The 24,649-nt window shown below is 54.9% G+C and overlaps 1 protein-coding gene across 1 annotated transcript; it reads right to left on the reverse strand.

Annotated features, from left to right (window-relative positions):
* Nucleotides 1-562: 562 nt before the first annotated feature.
* Nucleotides 563-14,145, reverse strand: TBKBP1 (TBK1 binding protein 1; the record flags this gene model as incomplete). Its single annotated transcript, XM_084237577.1, has 9 exons — nt 13,841-14,145; nt 13,371-13,493; nt 12,978-13,082; nt 11,837-12,017; nt 11,126-11,301; nt 10,880-10,941; nt 2,552-2,670; nt 1,645-2,366; nt 563-691 (listed from the first exon to the last, which is right to left on the reverse strand). Exons 1-9 carry the CDS (start codon nt 14,063-14,065, stop codon nt 563-565), a joined length of 1,842 nt encoding a protein of 613 aa, XP_084093703.1. The 5' UTR covers nt 14,066-14,145.
* Nucleotides 14,146-24,649: the final 10,504 nt, after the last annotated feature.

The following is a 24,649-nucleotide window of genomic DNA, read 5'->3' on the forward strand; positions in this document are numbered from 1 at the left end:
TCGGCCTGCAGGGAACGACAAGAAACAAGATGCCTCCTTCCCCCAGTGGGGAGACCTACGCCACAAGGCCCGAGCTGGTCATGGATGGAAGAACTGGCATCAGTGTGCAGGGCAGGCTCTGGGACCCACAGGGAGGCGCTCCCCGGACAGAGCACAGCCTGAGAAAGATGGACATCTGGGGAGAGGCTGGGAGCTCCTGGAGTCCACAGTTACCCTCCCCCTCCCTCAGGTCCAAGCACTAAACCTGGGGCCCACCCTGTGTGAGAACAGAAAGGCAGAGGGGAGGCCAGGTGGGCATGCCCCTTCCCACCACAGCCCAGATCTCCGCCTCCCCAGCAGAAGCCAGGGAGCTGGCGAGAGCCTCAGCTGACCTCCCGGGAAGAGCCAGGGCTGAGTGGTACCTGGGCCAGGGAAGACGGCACAAACGCTGACTTGGTAGCTAGTGGAGGTATCTGGGGGTCGCAAGGGGCGGGCCCCCCACGAGATTCATGCAGCATTCAAAGTGAATGAATGGGGGTGATGGGAGAGGACGAAGAAACAGCCAGTGGGTGGGGGAGGCACCCTAGATCTTGCTGTTCTCCAGGTGGGAGTCAATGTGTTTGATGAGGGCATCATCTGGGTACCCAACAGGGAAACCCAGCTGGCAGAGGGGGCAGCTGCGGATGTCAGAGCCCACTGTCTCCATCAGCAGCTGTGGGGGGGAGAGAGGGGAGTTATTTACGGTCCCAACCCCCACGTCCCAGCCTGTCCTTTCCCAGAGCCCAGAGCAGGGAGAGCTGCAGATGCAGAAAGGGTATGGACCCCTTCTCCAGTAGCTCCTTCTTCCCCTCCCTGCCCATCTCCCACCACCCCACCAAGGCAGGGCACAGGGTCCCCAAGAGATGCGCATGCTGAGCCACGAGGGAAATCAAAACCCAGACATGCCCCCAGAGTGTCGAAGACACAACTCCCTGATAACTTAAAGCACTGGATATTCCCAAACAGTGTACAACCCCAGATACTTTTCTCTCTGGCTCTGGACTATATTTTGGTGCTTCCAGGTGGTGAAAGTGGCTCTGACAGTTAGGAAATTCATTCTAATATCAGTGAAATGATAGAGCCCTGGAACAGGGCGTTTCCAGGACAGATAGAGAAACTGAGGCCCGATGAAGGGTCCTGCAGAGCAGGCCTGTGGTGCGGCCAGCCCACAAGGAGTGGCAGACAGCGTGGCCCCCACAGCCAACACAGCAGCAGGGGCTCGCCACCCAGCCAGGCACCGAGCCGGCAGTTCTAGTTTCAGGCTGGCTGTCTCCCTCTTGAGAACCCTCTAAGGCAATTGTAAAGTATAATTATCTTGCAGATGAAACTGAGGATCAGCGAGGGTAAGTGGCTTGTCCGAGGTGCCCAGCTACCAAGTGGTGGCCTGCAGGATCCCAAGCCAAGGCCGGTACCAAGGCACTGCACCAGCTTTAACAATGGTGGGGGGGCCTCAGCTCCCGCCCACAGAAGGCACACACGGGAGAGAGGGGGTGACCCTGCGCTACACCCCAGGGAAGCGCAGTAAGGAGGCTCGAAGGAGGGAGCCCCGCCCACCGGGCGGCAGGACCCGCGGGGGTACCCAGAGCGGGCGCGGGGGCGGGGCTGTCCACGGGGCGCCCCACTCACGTTGATGGACGGCCAGGACTGCGCGTGCTCCGCGTGGGCGTAGGCGGAGGCGGAGGGCGACTCGGGGATGGGGAAGCCGGCGCAGAAGGAGGCGCAGCGGATGGTGCCCGCCTCGGGGCTGGGCGGGCTGGCGGGCACGGCCCACTCCTCGTCCTCCGACGGCTGCTTCTCGAAGCGCAGCCGGAGGCCCTCGAAGGCACGCCGCGGGCTGAGGGGCCGGCCGGGCCCGTAGAGCTCCCCGCCGTAGGCCCGCGGCTTGGGGAGCGTGGCGGCCTCGGCCTGCAGCCAGGCGGGGGAGGCGCCCGCGTAGCCCGCGCCCTCGGCCATCTCGGAGTAGCTGCGGCGGCCCTGGAAGCCGGCCTTCGCGTGCTGGCTGGGCGGCTTGGCGTAGGCGCGCTCGGCCAGCGGCCTCTCCCCGGGCGGCAGGGCCGGGGGCGGCCGGGGCTGCGGGGCCGGGCAGGCGGGCGGCCCCGGGGAGCAGCGGCGCTGCGGACTGGGGGACGGGCACGGCGGCGGCCCCGGCGAGCGGCGCTGCGGGACGGGGGACGCGCAGGAGGGCGAGGCCGGCGAGCGGCGCTGCTGGGGCGAAGGGCACGGGGGGCCGGGAGAGCGGCGCTGGGGGGCCGGGGACTGGCACGGGGGCGCCGCTCGGGCCGGCGGGGACGGGGAGGGGCACTGAGGGGCCGGGGAGGGGCGCTGCGGCAGCGGTGAGTGCCTCTGGCCTGGAAGAGAGGCGGGGCGGGGCAGGGGGGGGAGAGGGGACGTCAGAACTGGGGACCCCGGGGCTTGCCGAGACCCACTCTCCTCCGGACCCCAGTGAGAAAGGCGCCAGGAAGGGACCCCGGAGGGCGGCCCCTGGCCCCAGGTAGTTGCCACTACCACCCCGCCGCCCCCAGCCCCGTCTCACCGCCGCCCAGGGCCTGCTCCTGCAGCAGAGTCCTCAAGATCCGCCCCTGCAGGGAACTCAGCTCGCGAAGGCGGCCCAGCTCCTCGGTCAGCTCCGTGTAAGCCAGCGCCAAATTCACCCTGAAGAACACCCACGACCCCAAAGTCAAGGCTTGACCCCAGTCTGCCCTGATCCTGAGGTCAGAGGGCAGGGCGTGGGGAACATTAGATAGAAGTAGGGCTACTGGCACCGCTGTGGAGGATGCCCCAGTATCTGGCCCACAAGTCCCCTGCAGGCCCTCCTACTCCAACTGCAGATACCCTCTTGGCCTTCACCGTCCACCTCAAACGCCACCTCTTCCAGGGCGCCTCCCTCTCCTCCCTGTGAAACTTACCAGAGGCTAGGGTAGTGGCTGATTATGGGCTGGGGCTGGGGAGTCTTGTGATTCCAAGGGGATCCCTGAATCTATGTGTTCATGGTGCGTCCTGAACCCATCTCATACAGTTACATGTGGGATGCTTTGCTAATCCGTGCAGAAGCTAGGGTGGCCAATGAAACATGGACTCATCAAAAAACTGCACCGAGGGCCTCCCCGGTGGCGCAAGGGGTTAAACACAGCACTATGAAGCACTCTGCAGCCTCTGCAGTGTGAGTTCAATCCCTGGCCAGCCAGGGAGCTACCCACATGGCACAGCAGACCTCTCCTGACTCACCCACTGTTCCCCTCAGCAGTGTATTTCAGTCACTCTGCCTGTTCTGTTCCCCACTCTGTCTCTGGTGAATCCTCTCACCCCCCCGCCCCAACACACACCTCTGGCCTATACCCCAGTTCTTGTATGCATAAATAAATAAATCTTTAAAAAAAAAAACTGCACTAAATCCCTAGTACCTTTGGTCACTGAATTTCCTCCAAGAGCGCGTACAAAAGCGTAAATGCAACCTGTGTGTTGAGGGCACAAGGCCCATGAAAAGACCGGGGACCAAGCTGTGTAGTTTAGGAAGCGCCCCATCCAAATGTGAAGACACTGCCTCCTGGTTTGGCAGAGGTGTCAACTGATAAACCTGAACCCAAGTCTGCTGGGTTCAAGTCCACCGCTCTTGCTTCGATCTCAAAAGCTGCCCGGAAGCTCCTTCCAGCTTTTGCCCCTTGTGTCTATCTCTGTGAACGGCAGCTGTGCACCGCACACCTTGAGGGCGCGCCACTCACAAAAGCGGCTGTTCCGTAAGGCCACTGGGAGGGACACAGAGGTGGTCATTCCTTCTCTGTGTTTATTTTCCAGTGCCTGCTCCAGGGTCTGAGGCCCAGTAGATGTTCAGGCAGTGAATAATGAAACAGCTTCTCTACCCATTTTTCTTTCTTCTTCCCTTACTTCCTCCCCACTTCCTGCTTCAGCCTCCTAGACAGGCACCCTCATAAAGCTGGAACAGACCGAACGCAGCAAATACGTCCCCCACTTCCTTTATTCTTCCTTTCTCTTTGGGCCATTCTGACCCAGAGCCACGGATGTTATCGCTCCTCAGCACTGCCCCCCGCTGTCGCCCTTCCAGACCATACATGTGGCTCTCCCATGGCCTTGGGTCATGGCCTTCATCTCTGCTCTGGGTCTGGACAGAACCTGGGAGGCAAGGATTGGGGTTTCCTCAGAGTTTCCTCCTCCACAGTTCCAGAAGGGACTCCAGATCTATGGAAGCTGGAGCTGGAGGGAAGTGGGAGACAGAGGCTAAGCTGCCTCAGATGATCTGACTGAGAGGCCCTGAGCCCCAGTTGCTATAGGGCCCAGAGCAGGATGAGAGGTTGAGGGGAGGGTGTCCAGGCCCTAAGGGCCTGGTCCCCATCCCATGGTATTGGACATGTGGAATGTGGAAGGGTATATATGTGGATGGCAGGGAGTGAAGGTATGGGGTCGGGCTGAATATGAGGAATGGTGTGTGAGTGTGTGTGTGTGTGTGTGTGTGTGTGTGTGTGTGTGGCCCCAGAGGAGAGGAGGGGAAGTAGTGAGGTTAGGGCTTCAGAGGGCAGGAAAAGCCGAGGTGTAGAGGGTAGATACTGCCTGAGCTCCGCTCTTGCTCACTGGCTGGCCCTCTCTTACTGATCCTCGGGCAGAGCTGGGCTGGGCGGTGGGGGAGACAAGGCCCTTCCCACAACAAAACCATGGTTAACCCATTTGGACCAAAGGCAGTTACTGCAAACAGGTGGGAACTCTGGAGGGAGGGTGCTCACTCCCCATCACTGGTGGAAGGAGTCCTTTCGGGAACTCTTGTTGAGACTCTGCAGCCCTTATGCTTGCTGTGCCCTGTGTTCCCCCACCTCATCTCAAGCGCCTGCGGGGAGAAATGGCATCTCCCCCTTGGACTGGGAGTTCTAGTCTGCATATCCCATGTTAAGTTGGGGATTCCCCAAGGGAAAGCTCCTCTTTCAGACCAGGGCAATCTGGAGGAGCCATGTCTTCCCCATCAGACAGGGGCTTTCGGAAGGTAGTGCAGCACCTCCGCAGTGGGGCCGGAGGGGCCTCTGGGCAGGACAGGAGGGACCATCCTCCCCTGATCAAGCAGTCTGATTCTCTTCCCAGCGCCTTCCTTGCTGAATCTCAGGTGACACATAGACTCCGCTGCAGAAATCTCACCTGCCACATCAGTTCCCAGGCCCCATCTCTCCTCTCCCCTGCCTGCCTTCCTCTCCTTGTCAGGAGCTACCCCAGTTTCTACTGCCAAGCTTCTGGCACCTCTCACAGTAAAACAGACAGGGAAGCAGGAAATGGAAGGAAGACAGCCCAGCACAGAATGCCCAGCGCAGACCCAGGAGCCGGGGACAAGTGGGTCTGTCCTGCTAGAGGGCAGGCAGCCCTACAAAGACCTCTCAGCCCCTAGGGAAGGGGGTGGGGCCTGAAGACCCCATGCTGATGGCCCTTAAGGACCTCCCCGTCATCAAGCCACCTCAAGATGCACAGGCCCAGGCTGCAAAATACGCTAGAGACCTGAATGACTCACATTAGGAAACACACTGCCAATTCAGTGGAAAAAAATCTCAACTTGACAACACAATCAAGAGTTGCACACGTGCACCTAAATACACACTCCATTTCCTGGCTTCCTGACCCACACCTGAGCGCTATTTTCCACCATCACGACTGTTTGGGAAGGATGGGTCGGGTGAACGGCAGCAGGTGGTTACATTTGTGTGCTTCCTTATTGCTTAAATGATGGGGGAAATTCTGAGTCTCTCAGAACCTGGGGAGGGACCCAGGGAGAAAAGAATCATGGCTCGTGTGTATGAGCACCTATGGCCCAGGATTCATGCTAAGAACTTTACTTCATCTTCACACCAAACCTACCATGATGCTGCCACTATAATTATCCCCATTTTACAGATGAAATGACTGAGACACACAGGGGTTAAGACACTGGACCAAAGTCACAAAGCCTAGCAATTAGTGGAGCCGCTCGAATGGAAGCTCTGGACTTCTGGACTCCAAAGTCCAGGCTACTGACCACTATGCTGTAAACCGCCTTCCAAAAAGATCAGGAATGAGGAGTGGGGAGGTTGGAAGGCAGAAGACAGGAAAGACCAGGAGGAAGAAGAAGTTGGGGACCTGGGGAAGGGGCCTGGGAGCCCTGCCTGGAAGAGGAGAGAAAGGTGCTAGACACACGTGGAAGTGGAAGAGCAGAGCTGTGAAGAGCTGGCTCCAGGTCACGGAGGAGCGGTGGCACAGAGCAGGGATCAGACTTGATCTTGGCACCTCAACCTGCTGAGCTGGCACCTTCGCAGGAGCCAAAGTGCAAATGGCAGAGCTGGCACTGCTAATCTTTCCGTCCTGCATCGATCTTTTCACTCATTCTTTCCACGAATAACTCAGGGATCTCAAAAATTCATCTGGAGATAATCACCTTCATTGTTATTGACACAGCAACTAAAGCAGAGATGACAAGGGTTAGAGACCCATGTGTCCTCCACTGGCAAAGGCCTCTTTCTGCTCCAAAACAGCTGGGAGGCATGTGGGTTTCCAAGGACAGTGTCTTCTCCAGGGAAGTTCACTGGCGTCCCGAGTTGCAGTGGAGCTGGGCGGAGGATGCATGGGGTGGGAATTCAGGCCAGTGTGGGGTCAAGGGATTAGAACTGGGGATGGCCTTGAGGTCAGCTGAGCTCAGGAGTCAGATCAGGGCTGGGGTAAGAGTCATGGATGGACCAGTTTTGAGATTAGGATGGGGGTCAGGATTAGAGCTGGTCACGTGGTCAGAATCACTGGGCTGAATCAGAAGGGGGAGGAAACAGAACCCCAGCATTCCTAGCCCTTGCATCCCTTAACAGCCCCCTGCCACCTCACCCCTGGGAGGAAATCAGGGACCAAATTTTCCACCACCCACAGGCACACCCAGCACCAGCCTTCCCTCCTGACCCTGGGGAGGGACCGCAGGCACCGGCGTGGAGCAGAGCGGACTTGAGGTTGCGGGTCAGGGTGGGAGGGGGGAGGAGGAAGTCAGTGTGCAGCAACCCAGCGCTCCACCACTTCCTCTCAGACGCCTTAAGCCCCTTCACTCTCCTCGACCAGCTATGACTTGCGGTCCCCAGAGCCCAGCTCTTCGTGGCAGCCCCTGCCACGCTTCCAGCACAACCAGATGTTCACTGTGTCTAGAAAGCCTCCCGAGGCCGCAGGAGCAGGGCTCACAGTGAGGCCGTGACACCCCATTCTCCAGGGACCGTCCTGGTTCACACCAGCTGCCCCCGCATAATTATTAATAGTGCCCCCTTTCACTTTCAAAAGTGATCGAGTTTGGTCAACAAATCACCTGGTGGGCCCTCATCTCAGGGCCTCCTACCTGAGGAAGAGCCTGAAAGAGAAAAACACAGCAGAGGTGCTGCTGCCCCACCGCTCGGGACTTGGCGGTATTTGCACTTAAACTTCTCTAGCTACTTCTCTGCACCGCAGTTTGCTAAGCTGTAAAAGGAAATAATTCCTTAATCACATGCTTCGTGAGAATTCAATAAGGTGCAGGTGCACCTCACCTAGGAGACAGGTGGAGAAGGGGGAAGCCAGTTTGGGTGCTTTTTTGGAGCCACAGGCCCAGGGACTGATGTAAGAGCAAGGGAGGAGGGGCAGCTCAGGCAAGGGTGCACGGGGCAGCCACTCCGCGCTGCTGGCAAAGCCCAGCGACCCCTCAGACTGCAATTAGGAGGGAGCAATGACCCTCAACTAACTGGGGAGCCCCCAAAGCTGCAAGATCTCAGGGGTTAATTCCTGTGAGCACTGGGTGCCCAGGCTGAAGGAGACTTGAAAGAAAGGAAGTCAAGAGGGCGAGAGGGCGAGAAGCGTGAAGGGGGGTGGGGGGGATCCTGGGCTCACTGGTTCTAGGGTGTTGAGGCTAGGCTCAGGGTACATGGGGGTCTCCGACTTCCGTCCTGACCCACCCCACACTGCCCTTGACCTCTGTGCAGAGTTTCCATCCTCTCTCTCTGAGTTCACACTTCTCCCCCACCACTAACCGCAGCCCACGCAGAGGCTTGTGGGTGGAGAGAGGGCTGTTGGGGGGGGGGGGGCTGGGCGGAAAAGAGCCCAGGCTGCAACACTGAGCCCCCCACGTCGGGAAAAAAGAAGCCTATAGTTTTCCCCCTCATCACTCTTACTGTACCCCTGTCTTTTCACTGGGCCCCCTCACTGATGGACCACTCACAGATGAGTCCCTTCCCTTCCTGGGCCCTCAGTCCCCCCCTCATTGCACCCCCTGGCCTCGCAAAGCCCTCAACCCCCTCATAGAGGGCCCCTCCAGAATTTACCCTTTACTTTCCACCACACCCTCAAAAAGACCGCACTCAAGAGCCCTGTGACTTTGGGCTAGTCCCAGTGGGGAGGGGGCTGTGGATTCTGCACCTCCCACCCTGGCTGGGACCCTCCTGGGGTCCCAGGGATCTTTACCTCCCTGTACAACCTCAGAAGCAAGTGGGATCCACTCCTGCATCCCCCCATTATTGTCTTTGGCCCCTGAGTGACCCAGAGCAGCTCTTCCTCTGGGGGACTTGTGGCCATCAGGTGCTCTTGTCCAGAGGTCAGACCTGGGTGGTGGCAGTCTGGTCTGGCCCCAGGGCCCCATTTCAGAGGAACGTTGATGACCAGAGTTTGTAGGCTGGGGGCAGGGATGGGAGGGATGGGAAACCTTGAAGCCAGGGCTACCTCCCAGGCCTGCCCCCTCAGCACAGACGGGACCAATGGAGGAATATTAATAGAGGCAGGAACTATATAAGAAAGGATATTTTAACCACCAGAACTCCTGAACTCTCGAAATAAAACTGGCTGTCCCGGAGACGTCTGACTGAGATGGGGAGCTCAGAATAGTCCACGCAGGAGCGAGCTTCTGTCTCCCCGTCTTCAGCTCACACATGTCCTGGGTCTTCCTCATCCCGATTACACCCCTCATGGATAACTCACTGCCTTCCTCTCCAGGGGGAGCCCGCAGGGAAAATCCCGCTAGCCCAGGAGTCAGGAGGGGTGGAAGGAGAGGAGGGGTTGGTAGAGGCAGTGCACTAACAGCAGGTGAGGGGTGCCCAGGTAGAGGGGAGTAAGAGGGGAGGGAGCACTCAGTGGTGACCGATTACCAAAAGGAGCTGAGTTTATAAGAAAATAAAACTACCAAAAAGGAGCTGAGTTTATAAGAAAATAAAACTACCGGGGGAGTGGGGACTTCCTTTGAGAATTAACTCTTGCCAGGCTGGGGCGATCCAGAGATGCCTGGCCTGAAGGAAGCATCAGGCCCCAGAGGCCTGGAGGCAGAGCCCCAACCACTGGACAGACCCCGGCTCCAGCTGGCCCCTGAGCAGAGCGCAGCTCCCTCTGGCCAAAGGGACGGGTGGGACGGGCGCCTTGGGCTGGGAAGAGAAACCGGCTGTTCTGGTGAAAAGAACCAATACGATGAGCTGATCTCCAAAAGCACCTAATAGGAGGGGCTGTCACTGGCTCGTGTGCCGTCTACCGCTCCTTCTCTGACCTCCGCCTCTGTCATCTTCCTCCCATGTCCCTTAGTAATGACTGACCTCTGAGCCCATTAGGGAAACCAGGGGCCAGAGAGCAAAGACCAGGAAGGCTCCCTAGGATTTCAAGTCTGGCTGCTCGGACTCTCGCCCTACCACAAAAGTCTTCTCCGGAGACAACCCATCCAGGGAGCCTTCTGGTCTTCAAAGCAGGGCGTTGGACTCATAAAGGGGACTATGGTGTGATTTTGGGGCAAGCTAGGACTCTAGAACTTGTATGTATGTGTGTGTGTGAGAGAGAGTGTGTGTTGCAGGTTTGGGCACATGGGCTAGGATGTGCCCAGCCACAAGCTAGGGCGGACCCTCTCCACAGCGGGCCCCAACACCCTGAACAGCCTAGCTGTGGGGTCCCACCCAACAGCCCCATGAACTGGGTTCTCACCCCCCAGCTGTCACAGCTCCACCCAGGTCCTCACACCAGCATATGGAGAGAGATGAGGGGTATCCCTAACTGGCCAAAAGCTAGCAGGAAGGTGAGGAGTCATCTACTGGGAGAAGGACCCCTAGGGTCTCATGCTGTGTGATGAAAAGTTAGCTCCTGACTTCTCTGAGCCTTGGTCTTCCCCTCCACCGAAAGTAGGGAGTCTGTGCCTCAGGACTCACTTCAGGGGACAGAGCTTAGACGGAAGGAGGTTTGTGCTCTATTTCTCAGAAAGTGGAAGAGGATGAGTTGGGTGCGAATGTGAAAGGCACCAGGCCCACTGCTGCTAGGCTGCCACTCACCCTTTCCCTTGCTGCCCAGTCCTCCCCAGAGTCTCCCCACACTGACACTCCCCATTGACATAGCTCCTCCTTACTTCCTGCTGCCCCTCTTTCCTGGCAGGACTCCAAGGGACACCCCAGCAGAGTATGTGCCCGCTGCTGTATGACTGCAAGGAAGCCTCTCCTCTTCCAACCCTCAGCCTTCTCTCTCCTGACAGGAGGCACAACAAAGCCTGAAAGAGACCATCTCCTTTGTCCTCACTGGGGAGGGAGGAGGAACCCCACTGGCAAGGCCTTATTTCTTGGATAGAAAACTGGGCTCCAGAAAGGCCCCACAATTCACCAAGGACACAGGACGTAGCAGCAAAGCTTCTGAGGAAGTTTCTCTCGATCCCTGAGACTCGAGAAGAAGTGGGCCACAGGGAAGCAAAGGGAAGGTACCAGAGCCGCACCCCCTTCCTGTGAAGGATGCAGGGCCACACAAGAAACAGCAAACACCTCATCCCTGACAGCTTGGCAGTGAGGTCACCCAAACAACACAAAGGGGGAGAAGTGAAGCAAAGGGGGACCTGGGAGGTGGCCCCTGAAAGGAAAAGGTTAAGAGGGAGAGAATTACAGAGGTGACTTACTGATCATCCCCAACTCTTTTCACCCATGCCATGTCCCTCTCCGACTGATTGGAGGCCAGATCCTAAGGGAGAAGAGAGAGAGAGCAGATGCCAACCTTACTTTGCCCAGATGCCCCTCCTCTGCCATTCCCATTCAGTGACTAAGTCCTGGACCCCTAAAGGCAGCTTCCAGCAGCCCCCAAATCTCCACAGAGCTCTAGAGGTGCCAGAAGAAGGACCCAGGGCCCAGTACTCCTGGCCATTTACCTGGGCCCGCGTCTCCTGTAGCTGTTTCAGCTCACCCTGCAGCCGCTCGCACTCAGCCTGGAGCTGTTCCTCCCGAAGTTGGGCCCCCCGGGCCTCTCCCTGGGCAGCCTCCAGAGCCTCCTCCAGCCGCCTGCGCTCCAGCTCACTCACACTCGGTGTGGGGCCTGGCCAGCCCGCTGGCAGGGAAGAGGGCAATATCAGGTTGGGTCCGCCAATTCCCAGATCAGCACAAAGTGAACCAGGTGAGGGCTTCAAGAGAGACAGAGAGCCCGGAATGAGAGATACCTCTACTGAGGGCGCTGAGGAAGGAGCTGCCTTTTTCTAATCTTCCTGGAGCCCAGGGGAAAAAATAAGATGATTGGTTGTAGGCCTTCCCTGGCCAGACTCAAGTCTCCAAACATTCTTAGGGGCCTCCACTTCTCACAACCTTGGACAGGCAGGGGGACTCAGTGTGGGGGTGCCCTCTGCCGGCCCAAGCCTGAATTGCATGGGGGTAGCCTGGGAATGAGGTGAAGAGGGAGCTAGTGAGAGAAGGTGGGACAATAGTGGATGAGGGGAGGAAACAGTAAGGCGGGCTGGGGTAATTATGGGAGAAATTTAAGACATGATGGAGTGCTGACTGGGTCCGGGAAGCTGGAAGTGCCCAGTGGTATTGAAATGGGGTTAGGTTTGGGGACTTTGGGTAGAGAAATCAAGAGTCACAGATCTCACCGTGACTCAGGCCAGATCCCCCTCTCATTGCCAAGTAGTGCAGGTCCAGATCAGTACAGGGTGTGGCAGGGGCAGGTGGGGGGCTCAGGCTGGGGAAGGCTGCATCCCGGAGGCCTTGTTGCTGCTGCAGCTGCTGCTCCAAACCACAGATCTGCCGCAGGTGGGTCTCCACCAGGGCCCGCTGCAGGGGAGACAAAGGGTGAGGGTCTGCACAGGACCAGGTTGCCACTGTGGGCCTGCTGAACCCTGGGCATCCCCCTGTCTGGATCATTCTTTCCCATCCCGCCCCTCACCAGAGCAGAGTCTCAGGTCACACATCCCAGCTCCACTCTCCAAGTGGCCCTGAGTGTGAGGTCTCCCTCCCAGCAACTGCAATGCAGATGTTTCTGGCTATTGCCCCTTGCAAGGTCAGAGTTAATGCCTCTTCCCTATCACTAACACACAGGGACACTCACAAACACGCTCAGCCCCCTGTCCAGACACTGCCACCCCTCAGGAGCATCATAAGATCCATTTGTACATGTGACTTAACCACTTCATACGCCTCATCTATGGCACAGGGATAACCACACCTCCCTCCTAGGGCTGTCATGAGGATTAAAATGAGTAAATAGAGGTGAAGAGATAAAAACAGTGCCTGACACATAGTAAGTGCCACATTTATGATTACCAAGGCAAAGCATTTTTACACAAATGCCCCTTTGTTCTACAACAACTCAGCAAGGCTATTTGCTCCACTTTTCAGATAAGGGACAGAGGCTTAGTGACTTGACCCAGGTCACAGCCAGAACTCGGTGGAGACAATGTCTCCTGATTCTGATGCCGGCCACCAACTCACATGCATGGCCACCCCCAGACTCAGCGTCACACACCAAGACCCACCCAGCAACCAGGTGACCTCCGCCCTCACCTACACAGACTTCCACGTGCAGTGCTATAGGCACAGGGTCGCCCTGGGTCGACAACGTCCCACAGGATCATTCACATAGTCATCTCTCGTCACTGCATGACCAGATGTGAACACACAACCTGCATGACACACACAGCCCCCCAATACAAGTCCACTCACCGACACACAGAGGGTCACACAATCACACAGGTAGAATCACACCCCCAGCACCTCCAGCTCCCTGGGCCTCACCATCTCCCCCAGCTCTGTTTCCAGGTCGCTCTTCTCCACACAGAGTTTCTCATAAGCCTGGATCATCTCCCCGAGCTGCTCTTCCTGCTCCTTATTCTTCTGCAACTGAATGGGGTGCAAGGGGTTGGGGTTTACTCCACAGTCAACCCATCTTTCACTTGGGGGCTAAGCAGCTCCCTCTGCCTCCCACCCCCACTCCCAGCACCCAAAGGAGCAGCAAAAGCAACTGCAGTCGCGTCTCAGGAGGACCACAGCCATCCCTGATCGAGTGGACAAAAAGACAAGGGTGTGTGCGGTGGGGGGGCGCTGTTAAAAATGGGGGGGATCAAAAATAGATTGGAACAAGGAGCTCAGGGAGCATGGCCTGGGCTGGAAGGCTTGATAGGGGCTTACCTCATGCTGGAACTGGTTGAGCCGCTGCTGCAGGCTGACCTTCTCCACCTCCAGCAGGGAGCCATCCTTGATTTCATACAGGGAGAAGCCATGCTCCTCTCCAAAGTCATTGATCAACGGGTACTGTAGGGGGAGGGGGCAGGCCCTCCTCAGGAAAGCTCCCCGCTGAGCTTCAGCCTTACTGTCTTCCCCCACTCTCCTGCAGGATCTGTGCTTCCCAGTTCCCATGGGTATCTCCCTGCAGGTGTCTCCCACCAACCAGATGTCTTTGGGATCCAAGGTCTCATCATTGTAAAGTGGATCCCTTCCACTCCCTTCCTATAGGGCCACATCCCTCACGCAGGTCATTCACGTTCCCAAAAGTCTGACCCCTCTTTGGGTCCCTGGGATCACTACTGGCTGTCAAATTCCTGCCATACCCCCCAACACACTCACACAGACCCGTCATCTCGTCATCTTGAGGTTCTGACCTTGATCTCATAGACTTTGAGGCGTCTGCGCAGGGTGGCGTTCTCCCTCTCCAGGCCCCCCAGCCGCTCCTTGATGTCACCATAGGCTGTGATGAGGGCAAAGTGGGAGGCAGAGCACATGTCCCCCCCCAGTGAGGGATCTTCTGGGGCGTCCAGCCACACCTCGCTGGGCCCCAGGGCCTCCTGGGTCAGGATGCTGATGTCATCTTCAAACATGGACTCCATGGCAAAGGCCTGGGCCACGGACCCCCCTGGGCCTCCTGGGAGAGCAGGAGCGATGGTGGGGAGGCCAGCCTGGAGCTCGATCCTGACACCTCCCTTCCCTGCACCCTCACATGCAGCCCGGAAGCTCACTGCCTCACTGAAGCTCACTGCCCGGCTCCCACAGGCCCCTCTCAGATTACTAAACCCCATCATCTCTGCTGCCTTTGGGGGAAGGGGCTGAGACTAGGTGAGGACTGGAGAGTGGGGGTGACAAGTAGGAAAAAGTGAGCCAGGCCCGAAACCGGGAGGGGCTCCTTCCAGAACCCAGGAGGACCTGTGGACAGGAGAGGACTGTCTTCCCAGCACTGGTGGCCCGGAGGGGCCTTGCCTTGGCTCACTCCTCAGCCACTTTTCCACTCACCCCCCATCCCAAGCCCTACTTCCCCCAATACCTCTCTGCTAGGCTCCTCATCTCAGGCCTCTGGCCCCCCAGCTCTTCCCTAAAGAAGGCCCAGAGCTTCTGGGAGGGTCAGCCCCACTCTGTCAGCACAGCACATCCTCTGAGGCCCCCGCCCAACTTCCCAACTTCCTCCTGCAGGATCCCAGAGTTCAGGAAGAGGAAGTGCCTCCCCAGCGCACAAAGGGCTGTGGCAACCCTCCAGGCCCCCTACACCCCCTGACCTGGGACCTACAGGAAGTCCTTGGCTCGGTGTCAGAGGGAGCACAGAAGGGAAGGGGCTGGGGCTCAGCGGGAGAAGGCCACCAGAGAAAAGCCAGCCTGGCCCGGTGTGTCTGCACACAGGGAAATGGGGAGCCCTGGGAGGGGGCAGGAATGACTCAGGGCTCCCGAAGGAGTAGGCGAGGGGAGGGGGTGCGTGTGTACTTCTGGCCCTGTTTATGAATGTGTGTCTGCGGCTGCCGCGTGTGGGGTGTGTGTCTGTGAATGAGTGTAGGTGTGCCACAGTCAATGAGTGCCTCTGCGGGGCTGCGACAGGGCCCGGGGGCTGGAGTTGGGAAGTGGCCCGAGGCCCTGTGTTTGTGTGTGCGCGCGTGTGTGCACGCGTGCGTGAGCGTGTGGGAAGGGTGGGCACGTTCGGGGCCGTGTGTCACGTGAGGCACTATGGGAATGTCCGAGGTGTGTGCGCGCGCGGGAGCGTGTGTGCGCTCCGGAGAGGGGGCTCGGCGCGCGGCGCGAGTTGAGACAGTGGGGTGTGCCGCCCGCCCCGGCCCCGCGCGCGGGCCCGGGGGAGAGGGCGCAGGCCCCGCTCCCGGATGGGCCCCCCGGCAGCCCCCTGCGCCCGCCCCGCTAAGCGCCGGGGCGGCGAGGGTGTCCGGTCCGAGTAAAGAGCGTGTGCGCGTGTTTGTAGGGCCGGCCCCACCTTTAACCGTTTCCTCCCCGGGCCCAAGCCCCCCCTCCAACTCCGCTCGCCAACGCTCCCCGCGCGCGCGCCCCGGACCCCCGTCCGCCACCTCGGACCCAGCCCCACCAGCGGGGGCTCCTGCCCCCGGGCCCCCGGCCAGGGCGCTGCCTTCCCCTGCATTCTCCCCACGGCCCAGCGGCTCCGGGGAGCCGGGCAAGGCGGGTGGGGAGGGGGTGCCTGGTCGGCCCGGGGCCCCTTCTGCGGCCCCTTTAAGAGCCGCCCTTTAAACCCCATTAGCTCGGCCGACAGAAATTGTCGCCCCTCCCCTCTCGGGGGCCGAGACCACGCAGCCCCCTCCCCCACCGCCGCGCGCCCCGCGCCCCCCGGCCGCCGGCCCCGGGCCGGGAAGGGGCTCTGGAGGCGGCGCGGCCTGAGGCGCGCGGGAGAGGGGGCCAGGGGGGAATTCGGGCGGCCGGCGCCGGACCCTCCCCTGCCGGCCACCCCGGGCCGGCCGCGGGCCGCCTCCCGCCCCCTCCTCCCGGCCCCCCGCGACCCCGGGGGCCCGCCCCGGGCGCCGCTCCCCTCCCCCGCCCCCGCCCCAGCCGGGGACTCACGGCTGCTGCCGGCTCCTGCTCGCGGTCGCGGCTGGCCCCCTCCGCCTCTCCCTCCCGGCCGGGCACCGGCGCCCCCACCCCCCTGGCACCGCGCTCCGCTCGCGCCCTGTCGCCGCCGCCGGGTCTCTCCCCACCCCCCACCTCCCCCTGCCCCCTCCCTCCCGCCCGCCCCGCTCCTCCTCCGCCGCCGCCTCCTCCCGGCCGCTCCGGGCCTCTCCGGCCGGGCGGGCGCCCCGGACCCCGCGGCCGCCGCCACCACGTGGCGAGGGGCGGGCGGCCCCCGCGGCGCCACCGGCCTGGCGGCGCGCCCGACGCCCACCGGCTCCCCGCGGCGCCCGCCGGCTCGCGCCCCCGCCCCCGCCTCCCGGGCGCAGGGCGGCGGGTGCCGGGGCGTCTGCGGACAGGGCGAGGGCTCGGGTGGCGCTTGAGTTTTTGGTTTGGGCTGAATATTTGGGGGTGGGGGTGGTACGGCTGGCCATTTGGAATTTTTTGGTCTTTGCTCTTCTGAGAAGGAAAATATTAGACCCACTCGTCTTAGCTCTGGGGGGAAGGAGCCTTGCTCTGGAAATTAACGCAAAGGGGCCGGCCGGGGAGATGGGAGTTAAATCAGCAACTTCTTCGGAAGTGAGAGTGAGCGGAGGCCAAAGGTTCATTTAAGAGGGAGGAAAGCTGTCCCTCCTCAGCCCCCTCCTCCAAACACACAGAAGCGCCCAGGAGCCCGTGAAATAAAGAAACAGATTTCACCCTTTTCACAGACTAGTTAAGCACCTGCCCAACCGCTAGACAGGAGACAAGTTTGTTGACACTTTCCCGCTGTGTGACCTTGGGTACGTTACTGAACTTCTCTGGGTTAACATTCTCAGGCACCACGCATGAACAGGGACTGGAACTAGAGGGGCTCTGTGCATCCGCAAGAGGTGTTAATGAGTCATTTTGATTATTCCCTGGTGGATTAAAAAACGTGGGCAGAGGCATGGTCAGCCTGGCAGCTGAGAGAGAACCATCAGGCGAAAGCATGGTTAACCCCTAACAAATCTTTGAAGGGGATGTTTTGGTAGCTGTTATGTTTCCCATCTGGAGGGTTAGGAGGGTTCAGGCTGCAGGGGCCTAAGGCCACCTTTCTGGCTCCTGGTGTGGAGGGTGCATCTGTGAGGATGTAGAGGAGGGAAGAAAGGGTTTCTTGCTGTTAGCTTTGAGAATCAGTAGCAGCTACCACCATCTTATCCTACTGCAGGGAGAAGACTGGACTGAGGGATGAACTCCCAGGACAGCGAGTGGGGGCTTTCTCCTCAAAGGGCATTACACCTACTTCCTTCCATCTCCTCCACCTGGTTTCCTGTCCATACTTTCCTGCTAGTGCCCACTAGCTTTTTCTGAGCTGTGTGAAACAACCTACCTGCCCTAGAGATAGGAAGGCTACCCAGCTGGGAAACCATCATTCAGTTAATCCCAAGGGCAAGCATTACTTTCCTTTAGGCTGTACAACTTCTCTTTTAAAGTAGCCCAGGTAAAGGAATGGAGCCTCTGAGGCTTCCATGTACATGGTGGCCTTGATCACCAACTAGACCTGTGAAACTGACTGGAAAGCCTTCCCTCACTGGAGATGGTAATGAGTCCCGGGCACCCTGTTAGAACAGGCTCTAAGGGATGAGTTGTCAGCCCCTGCTTCTAGGCTGCTCAGGGTACAGGCCTGAGTCACCCAGCAGGGCACAGCCAGTGATTTATTCTGGGTTCTAGGAGATTGGCAGAAAAAGCCCAGCAGAGATTAGGCCTGGTTTAGGTGCCTGCCCCCCAGCCGGAGCCTGATCTCATCAAATTCTGTTTCTGTTGCCCCTGTCAAACAGGCATTTCTGAGAACAGGAACTGTCGCATCTCATTTGTCTTCATATCCCCAGGTGCCCTGCTGGTACCTACTCACTAGATAGTTCTTTGGTAAAGATTTCTTGAACACTTATATACTGGATGCTGAGAATACTGATAAGCATGGCTCTGAAGGATAAATATCTCTCTCTTGCCCTCATACGCCTTATTTTCTAGCAGAGGAATCAGACCAAAAAAATAATAGTAAATGAAACAATTATAAATTGTGGGCCTCCCCTGGTGGCGCAGCAGTTGAGCGCTGGGCTGCGAAGCCGCTCGCAGCCTCTGAGCGCCGGTTCGATCCCCGGCCACCGGGTGAGGGTCCCACATGGGGCGCAGACCTCTCCTGCCGCCCGCTGCTCCCCTCAGCAGTGTATTTCGTCAGTCCGCCTGTTCTGCTCCCCAATCTGGCTCTGGTGAATTCTCTCACCCTCCCGCGCTTCTGACTGTACCAGTGCTTGTATAAATAAATAAATCTTTAAAAAAATAAATTGTGAAATAGCATAAAAGACAAAAAGGGCAGCAATAGAGATGAATGGGAGTAAGTGGGATTTGCTTCAGAGAAAATCAGAAAGGTGACAATTAAACTAAACCACAAATGTTAAAGTATTCTTTGTTGAATGAATAAACAAAGCAGTATGATTTTGGAGTAAGCATGTCATCTCCTTTGTCTGTTTTCTCATCTGGAAAAGCCAGAAATTAGTCTGAATTCTTTCTAAAAACTCATGGTATTATCAAGGTTCATCATGATGAAGACAAGTGAAAGTAAAATCCAGGGGCATGGTGACAGGAGAGAGGTGGGAGAAGGCTATGTGTGTCAGGTAGTTGTATCTAAATGGTGCTCAAGGCTCAGAGAAGCAGCCTCCAATAGTCGCTGGCAGGAAGGACAGCACAAAAGCAAGGCCCTATTCCCCTCTTCATGTCTCCGCTTTGGAAACCCTAAGGAAGAGACTTCTCACTCCCAGGACTCTTGCTCTGGAGATTTTACTTTCCCGACCCATTCTTGTCTGAAGAGGAGGAGCCAGCAAAGAGACTGAATCAAAATAAAATCCAGATGACTCAAATAGAACCAGGCAAGCAGAAAAATTGGTTAGACATGTGACAATGCAGGATCTGGGTCCTACCCTACCACTCCAGTTCTAGACCTTAGAAAAAGTAGAGTCTGCTAGGAAACCATTCTAGGATATAACTGCAGCTGCCAGTCTTCCATGAAATCAGAGGTTTGGGCTGTGGTGGTGATGCAGTCTTTCACCAAACCCCCAAATTCTCATGGCAGTAATGCACATCACCTAATGAAATCTGTAAGGTGTGAGTGAAAGTTTCTTTCAAATGGCTGTGTATTTCACATTCTCCACAACCATGTTTGGTTTTGCTCCCAAGCACAATTTTTTAAAAAGATTTTTATTTATTTATGCATACAAGAGTTGCAGTGCAGGCCAAAGGTGCGGGGGGTGAGAGGATTCACCAGAGACAGAGTGGGGAGCAGAATAGGCAGAGCTACTGAAATACACTGCTGAGGGGAGCAGTGGGATAGACAGGAGAGGTCTGCTGTGCCATGTGAGTTAGCTCCCCGGCTGGGGATCGAACTCATGCTGCAGTGGCTGTGGACAGCTTCATAACACCGAGACTTTAACCCCTGCACCACCAGGGAAGTCCACATTTTTTTATAGTTAACATTGAATTTTTGAACACTTATTACACTATTTTTGTCCATCAGAAGGTAAGCTCTATAGGAAGGTGTTATTTGCTTCACCAACTGCTATATCCCGAGGTCTTGTACAGTGCTTGGCACATACTCAAATGTAGTTATCAATTAATTAGAGCACATGTGAAACCCTGGGCTATGAACTTCATTTTTCATGGGATCCCTGTTTTAAAGATGAGAAACCTAAAAATCAGAAGTTAAGAATTTATCCAAGGTCATACTCAAAAGACTACGATATTTTGAAGGGCAGTGCTCAGAAAATAGCAGGCACTGCTCACTGCTATGGAGAGCTTATTCATCATCATTTCTAAATTCTGTTTCCCTCAGGATGATAGGCTGCCCCTCTGCATCCAGAGCTCAGGCTGGGTGCCAAAGCTGAGATGTACTTTCCTTTCAGATAAGAAGGTACATTTCACACTGAGAGCTCAGCTGAAGAACTTATGGCCTAGAAGCACCTGGGAGAGAGAACTCTCAGGCTTCACAGGCCTCCTGTCCAGGATCAGCTGATGGCGAGCTGGGCCCTGGTAATTCAGATGTGGAGCTTACTCAGCAGCCCTGTGGCCTTTCTGGCCACCAGGTACATCAACCCCTCCCGCAGCCCTGGATCTCAAAAGCTTCCAGCTAAGAGAGAAAGCTGATCAGAAGTACAGGGAGATGGTTCATCTTCAAGAGGAGAAAAAGTTGGGGCCTCCCCTGGTGGCGCAGCGGTTGAGCACTGGGCTGCAAGGCTGCCCACAGCCTCTGCAGCACCGGTTCGATCCCAGGCGAGGGTCCCACATGGCGTGCAGACCTCTCCTGCCACCCACTGCTCCCCTCAGCAGTGTATTTCGTCACTCTGCCTGTTCTGTTCCCCACTCTTGTCTCTGGTGAATTCTCTCACCCTCCTGCGCTTCTGACTGTACCCAGCGCTTGTATAAATAAATTTAAAAAAAAAAAAGAAAAAGTTGACTTGGAAAAGGTCATATCCCCACCCCTTAAGAGTTTGAGAGTTGCCAAGAGGTTACCAATGGACCCCATTAAGAATTTGGATATAACAGGCCTCCCTGGTGGCACAAGGGGTGAAGACACAACCTATGAAGCTGTCTGCATCCTCTCCAACACAAGTTTGATTCCCTGGCCGGCCAGGGAGCAGTTGCCCACATGGCGCAGCAGACCTCTCCTGACTCACCCGCTGCTCCCCTCAACAGTGTACTTTGGTCAGTCTGTCTGTTCTGTTCCCCACTCTGCCTCTGGTGAATCCTCTCACCCTGAGCCCCCGCCACACACACCCTTGGCCTAAATCCCAGCTCTTATATGCATAAAAAAATCTTTACAAAAAATAATTTGGATAAAAGGCTTTGCTTTTTAGCCCCAAAACCTTTCATCCAAGGCTCTCCCTACTAGTTAACCATAACCTCCAGGGCAGTGTCTTATCTGCTCATCCTCTAACCACATACTACATAGGTATCCAAATGGTCAGTACAGCTTGTGGTCAGCCTTGTTCACTAGCTTTTGCTAGCTTCCAAACCCCTCTGTTGCTGCCTTATGTGGGAACGGGACCAAAATGGTGCCTTTGCTAGTGATGAGGAATTCTTTTCTCTATTTAAGAGAACTCCTACAAGTTTGGCATCAGGTAAATGCATAGAACAGACTATTGACTATTATATGACTACTGACTAGTTCTGATCCTTTCAGTTAACTCAACGTTAAGAGGTCAGCCTGAAGTGATCCACAGCAAATGAGGGGAGGCGCTTGGAGCCTGTCTCCTGAAGCCCTGCCATTCCCAGGTTTCTGGATGATCTGCCCTTCGAAAGCTGAGTGATACCATTACAAACTCCCTACTGCAGATATATTCATTTGGCAAATATTTATTAGTCTACAATGTTAGGCACTGCTCTAGGCTGGGGATACTCTATGGAAAAGAAAGCCAAGGCCAATGACATTAGGAAGCTAACATTATTTAAGGGGGAAACTGGATGGCGTATCTAAGTGTGAGCCTGGACCTGACCTTGTTTTCTATCACTAAGATGCTGACAGTATCCACCTATGGCAAATGAGGAAAACGCAGGTTTTGGTGTGGCCTGGGTGTGATGAACCTGTCCCTCCTTCCTGATCAGTAAAATGGGGTAAGAACTACATTTAATACATAGAATCTTCTCAATGTCGACTATTATTCACTTCAGGCAGGTCAACCTGGAATCCTTGATAGGGCTCTGCTGACGCCTCCATCCCTAACTTTCTACTCTAAGCCTCCATCAGAACTAGAACCTTTGAAATCCTGTTGTGGGGAACAGCAAATTACCTGGAGAACTGTTAAAAAGCACTTTTTTCCCCCTCCCTGCCACTTGACAATTAACTGCTATCATCCATTCCATTAAGCGTACCTTTAATGAAGAAATGTTCTGGGTCAATTGCCATTGGTCTGGATTTAATGCAATCATTTAAAAATTACAAGTTACCCTCTAACCCATTAATCTCCAAGACTGGGCACAGAAATAAAATATTAGAACTTCTATTTGTATTTATTTTTCATATGATTGCCTTTTAATGTCTATTTTTGTGTCTTATGATTACACAACATATGGGGTACAGTAGTACAAGTGTAACTTATCAACACATGGGGTATGCATGATGAAAAATTTCTTGATGGTATGCAATCAGAAAAGGTGAAAGGCCCTGTGGAGGCTAAGGTAGGAAAATTAAGATCAGGGCTCATTTTACTTGCCAAACAAAGTGCTTTTTCCCATAAAATAATCTAGAGGTGCCACTATGCTGATAAGCAGTTGGATAAAGGAAAGGACTTTCTTAAATCCCAAGTTAGTGATCTTTCCTCTATGAGTTTCCGGGGGAGGTGGAGGGTGAAGGGGAGTGGAAGTAGAAATTAAGTACACACTGCAAACTAAGTAAAAAGCCAACCTCTGGATGAGCCATTGAACAGATCAGATCATTATGCTGAAAAATGTGCACAAGGACAGAGGACAATCTCCAGTAGTTTCAGAATCACTCGCCACACAGAAAACCTTACTCCACTTTTTCACTACCTCATTTGTAGGAACCCTCTTATTTATTCCCCATGACACTACATGGAGTCCATCCTTAAAAACCAATGTGTCTTTTTTCTCCCGAGCTCACACACACATCTACCACCGCCACACGCTCCAGCTTCTCTCAAACCATTCATTTCACCTCCAAGGAGGTGACGCCATCTGGAACCAAAAATGAAGCAGCAAAATGTTGAAAATAAAAATAAAGCGGACTTTATTTAGAAGATAAAGGTGGTGGTATCAGTTTTGGTTAATAAAGTTGGGCTCAAGTGTCTTAACAGGTCTTCAATGCCATCACAGACTGGCATACCAAGAGTATTCTGAATGCCAATTACAGACTGAAATTGTTTCAAAAACCAAGATGCTATCAAAAGCTGATGGAGTTTGGATTTCTCTTAAATTTGACTAACGCACTTCTTAAATAGTGACTAGATTACTTGGTTCTAAAAGTGAAAACACTACACTGAATAATTCCCCTCCCTTTTCCACAAGTCCCTAAGGCAATATTAGAGTTGCCTCTGACAGCCAAAATTCAACACTTCAACGGAGGGGAGCTGGGAAAATGAAAAGCAAAATTAATAAATGTAATTGTAATTGATATAGGCAGCTGCCACTTGTGGCAAACCAAAGCCTAGTCTGATGCCCATTTTCTTCACATTTGCACTATCTTCCCAAGCAGACGGTAACTACATTCTTGCAGGAATGTGCCAAGACTAGGGTGGGGAAGGCCCAGATAGCAAGTGGACAGAATGCACTTTGCATCCAGTTGCCTTAGGTGGTACAATCAATTAAGGACAATACCCAGACTATGGAAAACCCACTAGCCAAAGGTAACTAGGAAAAGAGGATTAAATGCATAACCAGCGCAGAGTAACTGTGAGGCACCAAGACCACAATCCAATCAGCCCATTTTTCTCCTTTCCATCACTGAATGGATCTGGGAGAAAGCATTAATAACAGCACTTGTCAACTGCTTCCCTGGAACAAAACATGACAAAACACACGGAAGGTTTTGTTTTCATTATGGTTCTTGGTGTACTTTATTCTCCTGCTGTCTAGCTAAGCAGCCCACACAGGACAGAAATGGGTAGCACTGAGGAATGATCAGATTTTTTTCTCCCCAATATTACTGCCCCCTCCTTAAGCCCTGACCAACCCCTATCAGGAATGGTTTAGAATATCCTCTCCCTCAGCAACAAAAATTTAAACAAGGCATTAGAGGGCTAGGCCTCTTCTCAATAGGGCTTAGGAGCTGGTGTGAGCTCTTATATTCACAATGGAGCGTCTCTCCTTCTAACACCTGGATTTTTTTTTTTTTTGTACACTGGTTCATAGATCGGCACTTGACTTTGAACCTGGCACCAAAAGGCACAATATCTGATACCCTGTACAAAAGCTATTAGAGATGCTGCCATATGGATGGGCAAAACTGAGCCAATCCCACTTATGAATGGAGGCTTGGACAGGAGGGGAAAATGGCAGAGAAAAACGTAAGCCCATATATATATATATGTGTATATATATACACACACACACACATATACACATACATATATATGTTTTGGTTGGTTTTTGTTTTGTTTTTTTTTTTTTGCAAGGATGGAAATGAAAGTGGGAATTTAAGGTCTGGTTTTTTAATCCTCCAAATACCAGGAAGCAATTAAAAATCTTCCTAGGTGTTTCTGAAAATAGCATATTAAAAATGCCAGCAAAAACGCCTAATAACCACAAAACCAAGAAGATCAAAGCTCACCAACATCCCTTCTTATTGCTGAAAGATTCTAAAACCAAAATTTATGGTGCCCTGCTCCCTTGTAAAAGGGAAATAACTAAGACTGATTAATGGTTAATCATAGCACATCACACTTTAAAAAAATATTAAAGTGTGTGACCAGAGGAATGTTTGACACCATTTTATTAATCAACTTCAGTGGAAAAATATAACCTTTTTCAAGTGCCATTTTCATCACAAGAGTTCTAGTTAGTGTATATATATATACTTATATATATATACTTATTTAATATATATATATTCTTTTGTC

Source organism: Talpa europaea (genome assembly GCF_964194135.1).
Source record: "Talpa europaea genome assembly, chromosome: 7".
Lineage (NCBI taxonomy): Eukaryota > Metazoa > Chordata > Mammalia > Eulipotyphla > Talpidae > Talpa > Talpa europaea.